The sequence below is a fragment of the Salvelinus sp. IW2-2015 genome, unplaced genomic scaffold, assembly GCF_002910315.2.
Source record: "Salvelinus sp. IW2-2015 unplaced genomic scaffold, ASM291031v2 Un_scaffold7612, whole genome shotgun sequence".
Taxonomy (NCBI): domain Eukaryota; kingdom Metazoa; phylum Chordata; class Actinopteri; order Salmoniformes; family Salmonidae; genus Salvelinus; species Salvelinus sp. IW2-2015.
Genome location: NW_019948872.1, coordinates 1 through 13,423, shown reverse-complemented (window position 1 = coordinate 13,423; position 13,423 = coordinate 1). Strand labels below are relative to the sequence as shown.

Here is a 13,423-nt window from a genome sequence, read left to right as displayed (position 1 = left end):
TTTCTGAATACCATCATGCTGCTCCACATCTTTGGGGCCTTCTTTGGACTGATGTTATCATGGGTCCTGTACAGACAGGGATCCGAGCAACAGCATGAGAAAGAGAAAATTGACCGCAAGACCGGTCTGTTCTCTGTAATGGGTACATGGAAATGCTAGTGCTCCACTAATAATGTGTTTGTTGTTCGRCTATGCTGTTTGCAATAATACAAGTGTTAACTTCTGGTTGGTACGTGCATCTCTTGCTCTCCAGGGACTCTGTTCCTGTGGATGTTCTGGCCCAGTTTTAACTCTGTGCTGGTAGAGGTTGATCATCTTGACAGGGGGAGGAACCTGAGAGCTGTCTACAGCACCTACCTGGCCCTGGCAGTCAGTGCCGTCACAGCTGCTGGTTTCTCTGTCCTCACTAGTCCCCAAGGGAAACTCAACCTGGTAATGACCTGAAAACATGTTTGAATGGCCAGGGCCACCCATAGGTGGGAAGTTAAAGGGCAGCGCTAGCCATTAAAGTGGGATATTGATCAAGTAGAATAGAAGTACAATTTAAGAATTTCACATATTTTGTCATCTTGAGGGATAGAGTTGCCCTATCCGATCCACTAAAAATAATTGTGTGTGGATGTTTTCTCCTCTCAGTTTCATATTCAGAGATGTACTTTTGCTGGTGGTGTTGCTATTGGGGTTGCTATGTCAGCTGTTCATTTGCCGTGGGTAGCTATGGCGATTGGATTTGCTGCTGCACTGATATCAACCTTGGGATCCCGATACATTAAGGTACGTATAAACAAATTCATGAATTGCCCATGGGCTTTCACTATCTCATATTACTGCTTTTTATCTTTCAGCCCCTCATGCTGTTTGCGTTTGAGTGTCATGACACCTGCGGAGTCCTTAGTGTCCATGGTCTGCCTGGAATCCTGGGGTGGATGGTTCAACTTCTCCTACAGATTGCTGAMTCTGATGATCTCACAACGTACGCAGCATTAAAAGCACCTATGTTTACAGGATATGAAGAGAATGGAAGAGCATTGGGGACATATTAAAAAAAATAAAAAATAATAATCTTCGCATTTGATAAGGCATTACATTATAACAATCACTCTACTTATATAAATCATTTAAGGTGAATACATAAGAACATTTTCAAATTTATGGGGGTTTCCTTTGAATGATGTTATGCATCTTTCAGGGCCGTCCGATTTGCTGTGTTCCACATTTGCACGCTCCTCATCACCCTGAGCCTGAGCATGATTCTGGGACTCATCACAGGTGACTTTCAACAGTACTGTACGTATGTTATTGGACTCACTGGTGAATTGGAGTTYTAACCACAAACATGTTCCTTCCTGCTCAGGTTTTCTTCTGAAATGTGATTTCTGGAGGCCACCCCAGAACAAGAAATGCTTTGATGACCAGGCCTTCTGGGAGGTAAGTAATCAGTGATGAAAGAAAGGCTCAGTTTGTATCAAACAATTGATAGGTTAAAAAATATATGCATGCAGTTGAAGCAATACATTTGTGCCTCTAAAGTTATGCTGTCTAACTTAAATCATTGTTTTTCAGTTTCCCCACCTAGCAGGGAAAAGGTGAGAGGTTGGAAAAGAAAAAAGGAACAAGTGTTGAGTGTCAGGAGAGCAATGAACCAATGCATCATTTCAACCATACAATATTCCCATGCATCTTCAGCTTATTACATTTTTCAAAATGTGTAGTATGTGAAAACTGCACTGGAATATGTGATTGTGATTATTTTGTGTTAGTCAAACTTTAAATATTAGCCAAGAGAAGAGAGAAACTGGCCTGTGAGAGCTGCGAATAAAGACTTGTCATCTCGTACGTGTGTGTTGTACATTTTGTGTTTAATGCTGCCGTGGTTTCTCAGGATCAGAAAARTGACCTCATGGTTAGGTTATTATACAAGTACTGTAAATGTATAAGCATTACAGTCAAATACATAGTCAAAGAATAGAGACGCATTGAAACCTTGAAGAATCAAACCACACTAAAACTACAGCTTGATTTAAGAACCTTCAAATGATGGTTCAGTATAACTACCCAATTAGAGACTCCACATCTAGACAAGTTATTGTAAAACTTTTGTTTGCCCACATTCAAGGTTAAATTATTTTCAGTAAATGTACAGTAAGTAAGTCTACTTACAACATYAACACTCTGAGAGATATATACATATGTCCTGTCTTTTCCCCCTCAGATGTTTGTACCTTAATAATGAAAATTTCCTCATCAAATGGAGCAAAATATATCATTAGAGTGCACAAATGGGTATTGTAAATAATCTGTTTTTGAAGGTTTCCATTATAAATAATGTAAGATGGTAAATTGTAACAGAATAGCTCCATACTTTGAGTGAAAAGAAAATAACATTGCATTAAGAGATGATAAATTGCAAATTGTGCTTTTTATATTGTAAAAAGTGCATTTGTACAACAACCAATTTACTAATAAATTAAACACATGTTAATCTAAAAGCCMMMAAAAAAGTTATCATACAAAATATTCATTTTGTATCGCTTGAAAAACAGAAAGTAGGTGTTTTGATTGAACAAAGTGTAAACTGTCTCAGAAAAAGAGAACAGATCATATGACATGGAGAGAAATCATTGCCACAAGTCTTCGGTGCGTCCAAATTTAAACACCAAGCCCCTGCAAGAAAAGACTGGGTGTCTATTTAGAGAAAATAACTAGCATAGACAATGTATTGTAATGTAGTTCTATTTAAAAGGTATTATAGTTCATTTTAGACTCTAATACATTTAAGTGACGGATTCACTACTAGGCCAGAAATACATTCCAAGGGAATATCTGAGAATATCTATAGTACATATAACTTAACAGAAAATGACATTTAATTAAGGTAAAACATGATGAACATTTTGAAGAATACTTACCCAAAGAAAATGAATGCATTTTGAAAGAAAACCGCAATACCAGGATACACAACAGGTTTCTCTGTGATTTAGAAGGGAAAAAAAGAAAAGAAAAAAAAGAAAAAAAACTTTACTATCATTCTTTACACAGTGACCGCTCAATGTCCATGAGCTATTAGTTTGGGGTACATAACCATAATCACATGCTGAGTGGGAATGCTGGACTTACTGGGCACTACGAAGCCTCCAAACAGGATCCACATGGAAGCAATAAGAGATCCAAACGCCAGCATGAAGCCAATGAAGAGCCACACACGCGCTCCTGCAATCAGTGATACAATGAGGTGGAAGGCACTCATTAGGGTCTGAAGCTCCATCTTTTCTTTCCAATCAAAGTTTATTTGTCACATGCGACGAATACAACAGGTGTAGTAGACCTTACAGTGAAATTCTTACTTACAGGCTCWRGCCAATAGTACAAAAAAGGTATTAGGTGAACAATAGGTTGGCAAAGAAATAAAACAACAGTAAAAAGACAGGCTATACACAGTAGCGAGGCTACATACAGACACCGGTTAGTCAGGCTGATTGAGGTAGTGTGTACATGTAGATATGGTTAAGTCACTATGCATATATGAYGAACAGAGAGTAGCAGTAGCGTAAAAGAGGGGTTGGCAGGTTGTGGTTGGGACACAATGCAGATAGCCCGGTTAGCTACTGTGCGGGAGCACTGGTTGGTTGGCCCAATTGAGGTAACAAACAATGGTACAAGGACTGCTCATCCATGAGATCAAAATGATAGTTTTCACATTGTTTGAGGCTATAGCCTACAGTGTTTGTTTACAGACAGACAGTCAGAGAGAGAGAACCAAAAAATGAGTAGGGGCTGCCAACACTGGTTATGAGTGATAAGTGCTTAATCTGTGGGGGCAGCAAGAGTTGCAGCTCGACTTGTTGGGGGTGGATATGGCCTCCCAAAGCCTTCCCACATAACAGCTAGCTGCATTGTGCACAGTTTCAGTGATACACAATATTGTGTGGGCAACACAAAACAATTCAACCTCTATCCTCTTACAGGCTTACAAGACTAGTGATACAATCTCTTTCCCAGCTGTGACATATTAAGGTGTCCCCTCTTTCCTCACAGAATTTCAGGATGTTCATGTGATGGTGATTCTGGGTTTTGGCTTTCTGGCCACATTCCTGGTGCGGTACAGCTTCAGTGGAGAGGATTTACCCTCCTAGTGGCAGCCATGGCTGGTCCAGTGGCAGTTATCCTGAACGGTGTTGAGTCTATGTATCACATAGGAAAGATCGGATAAATATGAGAAGGTACTGAGAAATAAGTTGAGGTGTATTGGATAGGCATTTTCTTCTTTTATTATAGCTAATATCTATATTTAGTTATCTGTTGAAGCATATATCATAAATATTGAACCCCTTTTCCTGTGTTTGGACCAGCTTGGTTGTTGCAAGAGATGTGCACAGCTTCCTCCCTCATTGCCATAGGTGCTGTCCTTGGGAAGACCAACCCTGTCCATCTCCTTCTTATTGCCCTGTTGGAGATATTGGATTTGTGCTGAATGGCTGGCTACTCCAGACATTCCTAAAGGTAAGCCGATAAAGTGATGAATCTGATGATGATGTGTTTTTAGGACTGTATACTGATGATTTGGCGTGGTCTGTTTACACACAGGTGCATTTTCTGAAACCATCATGCTGCTCCACATCTTTGGGGCCTTCTTTGGACTTGATGTTATCATGGGTCCTGTACAGACAGGGATCCGAGCAACAGCATGAGAAAAGAGAAAATTGACCGCAAAGACCGGTGCTGTTCTCTGTAATGGGTACATGGAAATGCTAGTGCTCCACTAATAATGTGTTTGTTGTTCGGCTATGCTGTTTGCAATAATACAATGTTAAACTTCTGGTTTGGTACGTGCATCTCGTTGCTCTCCAGGGACTTCTGTTCCTGTGATGTTCTGGCCCAGTTTTAACTCTGTGCTGGTAGAGGTTGATCATCTTGACAGGGGAGGAACCTGAGAGCTGTCTACAGCACCTACCTGGCCCTGGCAGTCAGTGCCGTCACAGCTGCTGGTTCTCTGTCCTCACTAGTCCCCAAGGAAACTCAACCTGGTAATGACCTGAAAACATGTTTGAATGGCCAGGGCCACCCATAGGTGGGAAGTTAAAGGCAGCGCTAGCCATTAAAGTGGGATATTGATCAAGTAGAATAGAAGTACAATTTAAGAATTTCACATATTTTGTCATCTTGAGGGATAGAGTTGCCCTATTCCGATCCACTAAAAATAATGTGTGTGGATGTTTTCTCCTCTCAGTTTCATATTCAGAGATGTACTTTTGCTGGTGGTGTTGCTATTGGGGTTGCTATGTCAGCTGTTCATTTGCCTTGGGTAGCTATGGCGATTGGATTTGCTGCTGCACTGATATCAACCTGTGGGATCCCGATACATTAAGGTACGTATAAACAAATTCATGAATTGCCCATGGGCTTTCAACATCTCATATTACTGCTTTTTATCTTTCAGCCCCTCATGCTGTTGCGTTTGAGTGTCATGACACCTGCGGAGTCCTTAGTGTCCATGGTCTGCCTGGAATCTGGGGTGGATGGGTTCAACTCTCCTACAGATTGCTGACTCTGATGATCTCACAACGTACGCAGCATTAAAAGCACCTATGTTTACAGGATATGAAGAGAATGGAAGAGCATTGGGGACATATTAAAAAAAATAAAAAAATAATAATCTTCGCATTTGATAAGGCATTACATGTATAACAATCACCTACTTATAAAATCATTTAATGATGATACATAAGAACATTTTCAAATTTATACAGATGTCTCAAGTTTTGAGGGAGCGTGCAATTGCCATGCTGACTGAAGGAATGTCCACCAGAGCTGTTGCCAGATAATTTAATGTTCATTTCTCTACCATAAGCCGCATTTGTCATTTTATATAATTTGGCAGTATGTCCAGCTGGCTCTTAACTGCAGAGCTCGTGTAACCAAGCCAGCCCAGGACCTACACATCCGGCTTCTTCACCTGCGGGATCGCCTGAAACCAGCCACCTGGACAGCTGATGAAACTGAGGACTATTTATGTCTGTAATAAACCCTCTTTGTGGGGAAAAACTAATTCTCATTGGCTGGGCCTGGCTCCCCAGTGGATGGGCTCATGTCCTCCCAGGCCCACCCATGGCTGCGCCCCTGCACAGTCATGTGAAATCCATAGATTTGGGCCTAATTTATTTATTTAAATTGACTGATTTCATTATAGGAACTGTAGCTCTGTAAAACCATTGAAATTGTTGCATGTTGCACTTATTTTTGTTCAGTATAATAAAAACTCTATTTACATGTTGCTTATGAGTGTATTTCACACTACTTTTGGATTATAATTGGATTTTAAGGCTAGTTTGAATGTCCTGCTTCATTTAATGTTTGTGTCATCATCGCAAATCAACTGCAGTATACTAAAACACTTCAACTTCAACCAGTAAAATTGCTATTTGGCTATCTTTTGCAGTGGTGGAAAAAGTACCCAATTGTCACACTTGAGTAAAAGTAAAGATACCTTAATAGAAAATGACTCAAGTAAAAGTGAAAGTCATCAAGTGAAATACAACTTCAGTAAAAGTCTAAAAGTATTTGGTTTTAAATATACTTAAGTATCAAAAGTACAAGTATTACTCATTTCAAATTCCTGATATTAAGCAAACCAGACGGTACAATTTTCAGACATAATTTACAAACAATGCATTTGTGTTCAGTGAGTCCCCTGGATAAGAGGCAATAGAGATGACTAGGGATGTTCTCTTGATAAGTGTGTGAAATGGACCATTTTCCTGTCCTGCTAAGCATTCAAAATGTAACGAGTACTTGGATGTCAGGGACAATGTATGGCGTAAAAAGTACATTMTTTTCTTTAGGAATGTAGTTAAGTAAAAGTAGTCAAAAATATAAATAGTAAAGTAAAGATACCCCMAAAAAACGACTCTAGTACTTCAAAGTATTTTTTCTTAAGTACTTTACACCACTGAGCTTCTGCTACAGCCTATATCAATGAGCGTTAGCATACTAGCTAACAACTGCTGCATACAAAATAGTTATTTTGCAAAGATCACAGCCAAATATAATCTTAGCGACTGTTCAAGCAATAATCAAAACATMATTGCAAGCGTATGAGAACCTAAAAAAARTTGTTTTGTTTGGAAGTAACATTGTAATAATGTTGAATGTGTGCAGATGGTGATGGCTTTCTTACTGCGAGAGTCGCGTCATCTGTGCATGACGTTTGTGTCGTGTACTGGAAAGCGGTCTATACTTTTAGATTTGTGGGGAGTAGTAAACAAGTGCACACTTTAGGATAAAGTTTATATTATTCAGACTCAACCACTCACACTGGAGCAATTTGAACAACCTGGGCACAGGTTTTCAAAACATTTAATCCAGATCAAAATTATTGTTGTGTTAATATCTGAGTCAAAGGCCAATACACATGCTATGGGTGCTAAATATGTTGCCTATGTTGAGTATCTAGCTCCTTATTTAGGACAAAAGCCACATTACATAGGGTTTATATATGAAACGTTTTTGATAAATGTAGGCTACAGTAGGCTCCTGCAGACGATTTTCTACTGGGATTATGCCTACTAGCATATTTTTTCACTTACAAATGCGGTTTAAAGTAAACTGATATTATTTATCTAAAATGAAAACACCAATATGTAACGTCATCTACTCTACATGCACATCGATACAAAATAGGGATTGCCCAAACACCTGCAGCAGCGCCGATATTTTGACTTGTAAACATAAACAGATAAAACAGAGGGTAAAGTAGCTGCTCTTCCTTGCCCAATGGGACATTCCAGTTTCACGTAGAAGGGGTTGCGCGCAGACAATTCTGTTTTGGAACCATTTGGTCATTTTTGGTTAGAAGCGCCGATGGCTCCCCAATATGCACAGAGTCTCCGCTTTCGTCTGCTGCCTCTGCTCTTTTTTCTGCAGACGGGATTCATCGTAGTATTTCGTTATGTTGAAATTGAACAAAATGTACAAACTAAACAACATGCATTCACCAACTATTACGCAGGTGAGTTAAAGAACAATTGTAATGTGCTTTTTTGGAGAGGTGGTGTACAGAGGTATACTTCAAGATAATTATTAATATTGTTATTAGGAGACAAAARGTTTCTTATTAAAGCATGCTCTGGGAATATATTAGTTAAATGTAATCAGCATTTCAAACAACAAAGCCATCTCTCCACTACAGCTGAGTGATGAGGCTGGAGGATGGGACTGGAGAAATATAACCACTCAAATTAATAGACAAACAATGGGTACAAGGACTGCTCATCCATGAGATCAAAATGATAGTTTTCACATTGTTTTGAGGCTATAGCCTACAGTGTTTGTTTACAGACAGACAGTCAGAGAGAGAGAACCAAAAAATGAGTAGGGGCTGCCAACACTGGTTATGAGTGATAAGTGCTTAATCTGGTGGGGCCAGCAAGAGTTGCAGCTCGACTTGTTGGGGTGGATATGGCCTCCCAAAGCCTTCCCACATAACAGCTAGCTGCATTGTGCACAGTTTCAGTGATACACAATATTTGTGTGGGGCAACACAAAACAATTCAACTCTATCCTCTTACAGGCTTACAAGACTAGTGATACAATCTCTTTCCCAGCTGTGACATATTAGGTGTCCCCTCTTTCCTCACAGAATTTCAGGATGTTCATGTGATGGTGATTCTGGGTTTTGGCTTTCTGGCCACATTCCTGGTGCGGTACAGCTTCAGTGGAGCAGGATTTACCCTCCTAGTGGCAGCCATGGCTGTCCAGTGGGCAGTTATCCTGAACGGTGTTGAGTCTATGTATCACAKAGGAAAGATCGGGATAAATATGAGAAGGTACTGAGAAATAAGTTGAGGTGTATTGGATAGGCATTTTCTTCTTTTATTATAGCTAATATCTATATTTAGTTATCTGTTGGAAGCATATATCATAAATATTGAACCCCTTTTCCTGTGTTTGGACCAGCTTGGTTGTTGCAGAGATGTGCACAGCTTCCTCCCTCATTGCCATAGGTGCTGTCCTTGGGAAGACCAACCCTGTCCATCTCCTTCTTATTGCCCTGTTGGAGATATCTGGATTTGTGCTGAATGGCTGGCTACTCCAGACATTCCTAAAGGTAAGCCGATAAAGTGATGAATCTGATGATGATGTGTTTTTAGACTGTATACTGATGATTGGGTGGTCTGTTTACACACAGGTGCAKTTTCTGAATACCATCATGCTGCTCCACATCTTTGGGGCCTTCTTTGGACTGATGTTATCATGGGTCCTGTACAGACAGGGATCCGAGCAACAGCATGAGAAAGAGAAAATTGACCGCAAGACCGGTCTGTTCTCTGTAATGGGTACATGGAAATGCTAGTGCTCCACTAATAATGTGTTTGTTGTTCGRCTATGCTGTTTGCAATAATACAAGTGTTAACTTCTGGTTGGTACGTGCATCTCTTGCTCTCCAGGGACTCTGTTCCTGTGGATGTTCTGGCCCAGTTTTAACTCTGTGCTGGTAGAGGTTGATCATCTTGACAGGGGGAGGAACCTGAGAGCTGTCTACAGCACCTACCTGGCCCTGGCAGTCAGTGCCGTCACAGCTGCTGGTTTCTCTGTCCTCACTAGTCCCCAAGGGAAACTCAACCTGGTAATGACCTGAAAACATGTTTGAATGGCCAGGGCCACCCATAGGTGGGAAGTTAAAGGGCAGCGCTAGCCATTAAAGTGGGATATTGATCAAGTAGAATAGAAGTACAATTTAAGAATTTCACATATTTTGTCATCTTGAGGGATAGAGTTGCCCTATCCGATCCACTAAAAATAATTGTGTGTGGATGTTTTCTCCTCTCAGTTTCATATTCAGAGATGTACTTTTGCTGGTGGTGTTGCTATTGGGGTTGCTATGTCAGCTGTTCATTTGCCGTGGGTAGCTATGGCGATTGGATTTGCTGCTGCACTGATATCAACCTTGGGATCCCGATACATTAAGGTACGTATAAACAAATTCATGAATTGCCCATGGGCTTTCACTATCTCATATTACTGCTTTTTATCTTTCAGCCCCTCATGCTGTTTGCGTTTGAGTGTCATGACACCTGCGGAGTCCTTAGTGTCCATGGTCTGCCTGGAATCCTGGGGTGGATGGTTCAACTTCTCCTACAGATTGCTGACTCTGATGATCTCACAACGTACGCAGCATTAAAAGCACCTATGTTTACAGGATATGAAGAGAATGGAAGAGCATTGGGGACATATTAAAAAAAATAAAAAATAATAATCTTCGCATTTGATAAGGCATTACATTATAACAATCACTCTACTTATATAAATCATTTAAGGCGAATACATAAGAACATTTTCAAATTTATGGGGGTTTCCTTTGAATGATGTTATGCATCTTTCAGGGCCGTCCGATTTGCTGTGTTCCACATTTGCACGCTCCTCATCACCCTGAGCCTGAGCATGATTCTGGGACTCATCACAGGTGACTTTCAACAGTACTGTACGTATGTTATTGGACTCACTGGTGAATTGGAGTTYTAACCACAAACATGTTCCTTCCTGCTCAGGTTTTCTTCTGAAATGTGATTTCTGGAGGCCACCCCAGAACAAGAAATGCTTTGATGACCAGGCCTTCTGGGAGGTAAGTAATCAGTGATGAAAGAAAGGCTCAGTTTGTATCAAACAATTGATAGGTTAAAAAATATATGCATGCAGTTGAAGCAATACATTTGTGCCTCTAAAGTTATGCTGTCTAACTTAAATCATTGTTTTTCAGTTTCCCCACCTAGCAGGGAAAAGGTGAGAGGTTGGAAAAGAAAAAAGGAACAAGTGTTGAGTGTCAGGAGAGCAATGAACCAATGCATCATTTCAACCATACAATATTCCCATGCATCTTCAGCTTATTACATTTTTCAAAATGTGTAGTATGTGAAAACTGCACTGGAATATGTGATTGTGATTATTTTGTGTTAGTCAAACTTTAAATATTAGCCAAGAGAAGAGAGAAACTGGCCTGTGAGAGCTGCGAATAAAGACTTGTCATCTCGTACGTGTGTGTTGTACATTTTGTGTTTAATGCTGCCGTGGTTTCTCAGGATCAGAAAARTGACCTCATGGTTAGGTTATTATACAAGTACTGTAAATGTATAAGCATTACAGTCAAATACATAGTCAAAGAATAGAGACGCATTGAAACCTTGAAGAATCAAACCACACTAAAACTACAGCTTGATTTAAGAACCTTCAAATGATGGTTCAGTATAACTACCCAATTAGAGACTCCACATCTAGACAAGTTATTGTAAAACTTTTGTTTGCCCACATTCAAGGTTAAATTATTTTCAGTAAATGTACAGTAAGTAAGTCACTTACAACATTAACACTCTAGAGAGATATATACATATGTCCTGTCTTTTCCCCCTCAGATGTTGTACCTAATAATGAAAAATTTCCTCATCAAATGGAGCAAAATATATCATTAGAGTGCACAAATGGGTATTGTAAATAATCTGTTTTGAAGGTTTCCATTTATAAATAATGTAAGATGGTAAATTGTAACAGAATAGCTCCATACTTTGAGTGAAAAGAAAATAACATTGCATTAAGAGATTGATAAATTGCAAATTGTGCTTTTTTATATTGTAAAAAGTGCATTTGTACAAACAACCAATTTACTAATAATATTAACACATGTTAATCATAAAAGCCCCAAAAAAGTTATCATACAAAATATTCATTTTGTATCGCCTTGAAAAACAGAAAGTAGGTGTTTTGAGTTGAACAAAGTGTTAAACTGTTCTCAGAAAAAGAAACAGATCATATGACATGGAGAGAAATCATTGCCACAAGTCTTCGGTGCGTCCAAATTTTAAACACCAAGCCCTGCAAGAAAAGACTGGGTGTCTATTTAGAGAAAATAACTAGCATAAGACAATGTTATTGTAATGTAGTTCTATTTAAAATGGTATTATAGTTCATTTTAGACTCTAATACATTTAAGTGACGGATTCACACTAGGCCAGAAATACATCCAAGGAATATCTGAGAATATCTATAGTACATATAACTTAACAGAAAATGACATTTAATTAAGGGTAAAACATTGCTGAACATTTTGAAGAATACTTACCCAAAGAAACATGAATGCATTTTGAAAGAAAACCGCAATACCAGGATACACAACAGGTTTCTCTGTGATTAGAAGCGGAAAAAGAAAAGAAAAAAAAAAAGAAAAAAAAAAACTTTTACTTATCATTGTTTACACAGTGACCCTCAATGTCCATGAGCTATTAGTTTGGGGTACATAACCATAATCACATGCTGAGTGGGAATGCTGGACTTACTGGGCACTACGAAGCCTCCAAACAGGATCCACATGGAAGCAATAAGAGATCCAAACGCCAGCATGAAGCCAATGAAGAGCCACACACGCGCTCCTGCAACAGTGATACAATGAGGTGGAAGCACTCATTAGGGTCTGAGCTCCATCTTTTCTTTCCAATCAAAGTTTATTTGTCACATGCGACGAATACAACAGTGTAGTAGACCTTACAGTGAAATTCTTACTTACAGGCTCAGGCAATAGTACAAAAAAAGGTATTAGGTGAACAATAGGTTTGGCCAAAGAAATAAAACAACAGTAAAAAGACAGGCTATACACAGTAGCGAGGCTACATACAGACACCGGTTAGTCGGCTGATTGAGGTAGTGTGTACATGTAGATATGGTTAAGTCACTATGCATATATGATGAACAGAGAGTAGCAGTAGCGTAAAAGAGGGGTTGGCAGGTTGTGGTTGGGACACAATGCAGATAGCCCGGTTAGCTACTGTGCGGGAGCCACTGGTTGGTTGGCCCAATTGAGGTAGTATGTCACATGAATAGGTTATAGTTAACATGACTTATGCATATAGAGGTTGACCGCGATTTATGATTTTCAAGCCCCGAAACACGATTATTTGGAGGGCGAAAAAAGCCTATACCGATTTTTTGGGGTAATAATGGACTCTCTCTATGTGCTCTCCTCCTCTTGCACCTTTTCCCTTCACTTGCTTGACTTAAATGTTTTGAGCACGATAAAAACCTTTCAAGCCAAACCGATATCAAAACCGCTACACACAGCCCTACTCAGTTGTCACCATATTAGCTAAAGTGATGGTCATAGTCAAAATAACGAATAGAACTAATGCGTTAGTAAACCCGCTAGATCATAAAAGTAACGTACAGTGTTACGATCAGTAAGCAGTTTAGCACTTATACTGGTGGGCCATGTTGTGCATATAAAATTAGTAAAACCGAAAGCCTACCTGTGACTTGGAAGGAGTTCCAGTGTTGTGTTGGATAGTCATAGCCATCTATCTAACATAGCATTCCCTGTTGAGCAGGGTGATTTGAGTAGGACAAAACTAGATACGTGCATTTGCCTAAGTAATGTGAAAATAATAAC

The 13,423-nt window shown here is 39.5% G+C and overlaps 2 protein-coding genes, 1 long non-coding RNA gene and 1 pseudogene across 3 annotated transcripts; 3 read left to right on the top strand and 1 right to left on the bottom strand.

Moving 5' to 3' along the window:
• The first annotated feature begins 6 nt into the window (after positions 1–6).
• On the top strand, positions 7–1,836 carry LOC112079333 (ammonium transporter Rh type A). The gene is made up of 7 exons (XM_024145321.2): positions 7–142; positions 254–432; positions 637–774; positions 846–973; positions 1,190–1,269; positions 1,355–1,428; positions 1,564–1,836. The coding sequence occupies exons 1-7, from the start codon at positions 16–18 to the stop codon at positions 1,588–1,590; spliced, it is 753 nt and encodes a 250-aa protein (XP_024001089.1). The 5' UTR covers positions 7–15; the 3' UTR covers positions 1,591–1,836.
• A 1,268-nt stretch (positions 1,837–3,104) lies between these two features.
• Positions 3,105–5,577, top strand: LOC112079335 (ammonium transporter Rh type B-like; annotated as a pseudogene).
• A 2,191-nt stretch (positions 5,578–7,768) lies between these two features.
• Positions 7,769–11,026, top strand: LOC112079332 (ammonium transporter Rh type B). The gene is made up of 10 exons (XM_024145320.2): positions 7,769–8,005; positions 8,636–8,822; positions 8,953–9,103; positions 9,185–9,332; positions 9,444–9,622; positions 9,827–9,964; positions 10,036–10,163; positions 10,380–10,459; positions 10,545–10,618; positions 10,754–11,026. The coding sequence occupies exons 1-10, from the start codon at positions 7,858–7,860 to the stop codon at positions 10,778–10,780; spliced, it is 1,260 nt and encodes a 419-aa protein (XP_024001088.1). The 5' UTR covers positions 7,769–7,857; the 3' UTR covers positions 10,781–11,026.
• A 758-nt stretch (positions 11,027–11,784) lies between these two features.
• LOC139027123 (uncharacterized) lies at positions 11,785–12,832 on the bottom strand. Its single transcript, XR_011479171.1, has 3 exons — positions 12,321–12,832; positions 12,107–12,168; positions 11,785–11,859 (listed from the first exon to the last, which is right to left on the bottom strand). It is a non-coding gene; the product is annotated as an uncharacterized lncRNA (long non-coding RNA).
• Between the last annotated feature and the right edge of the window lie 591 nt (positions 12,833–13,423).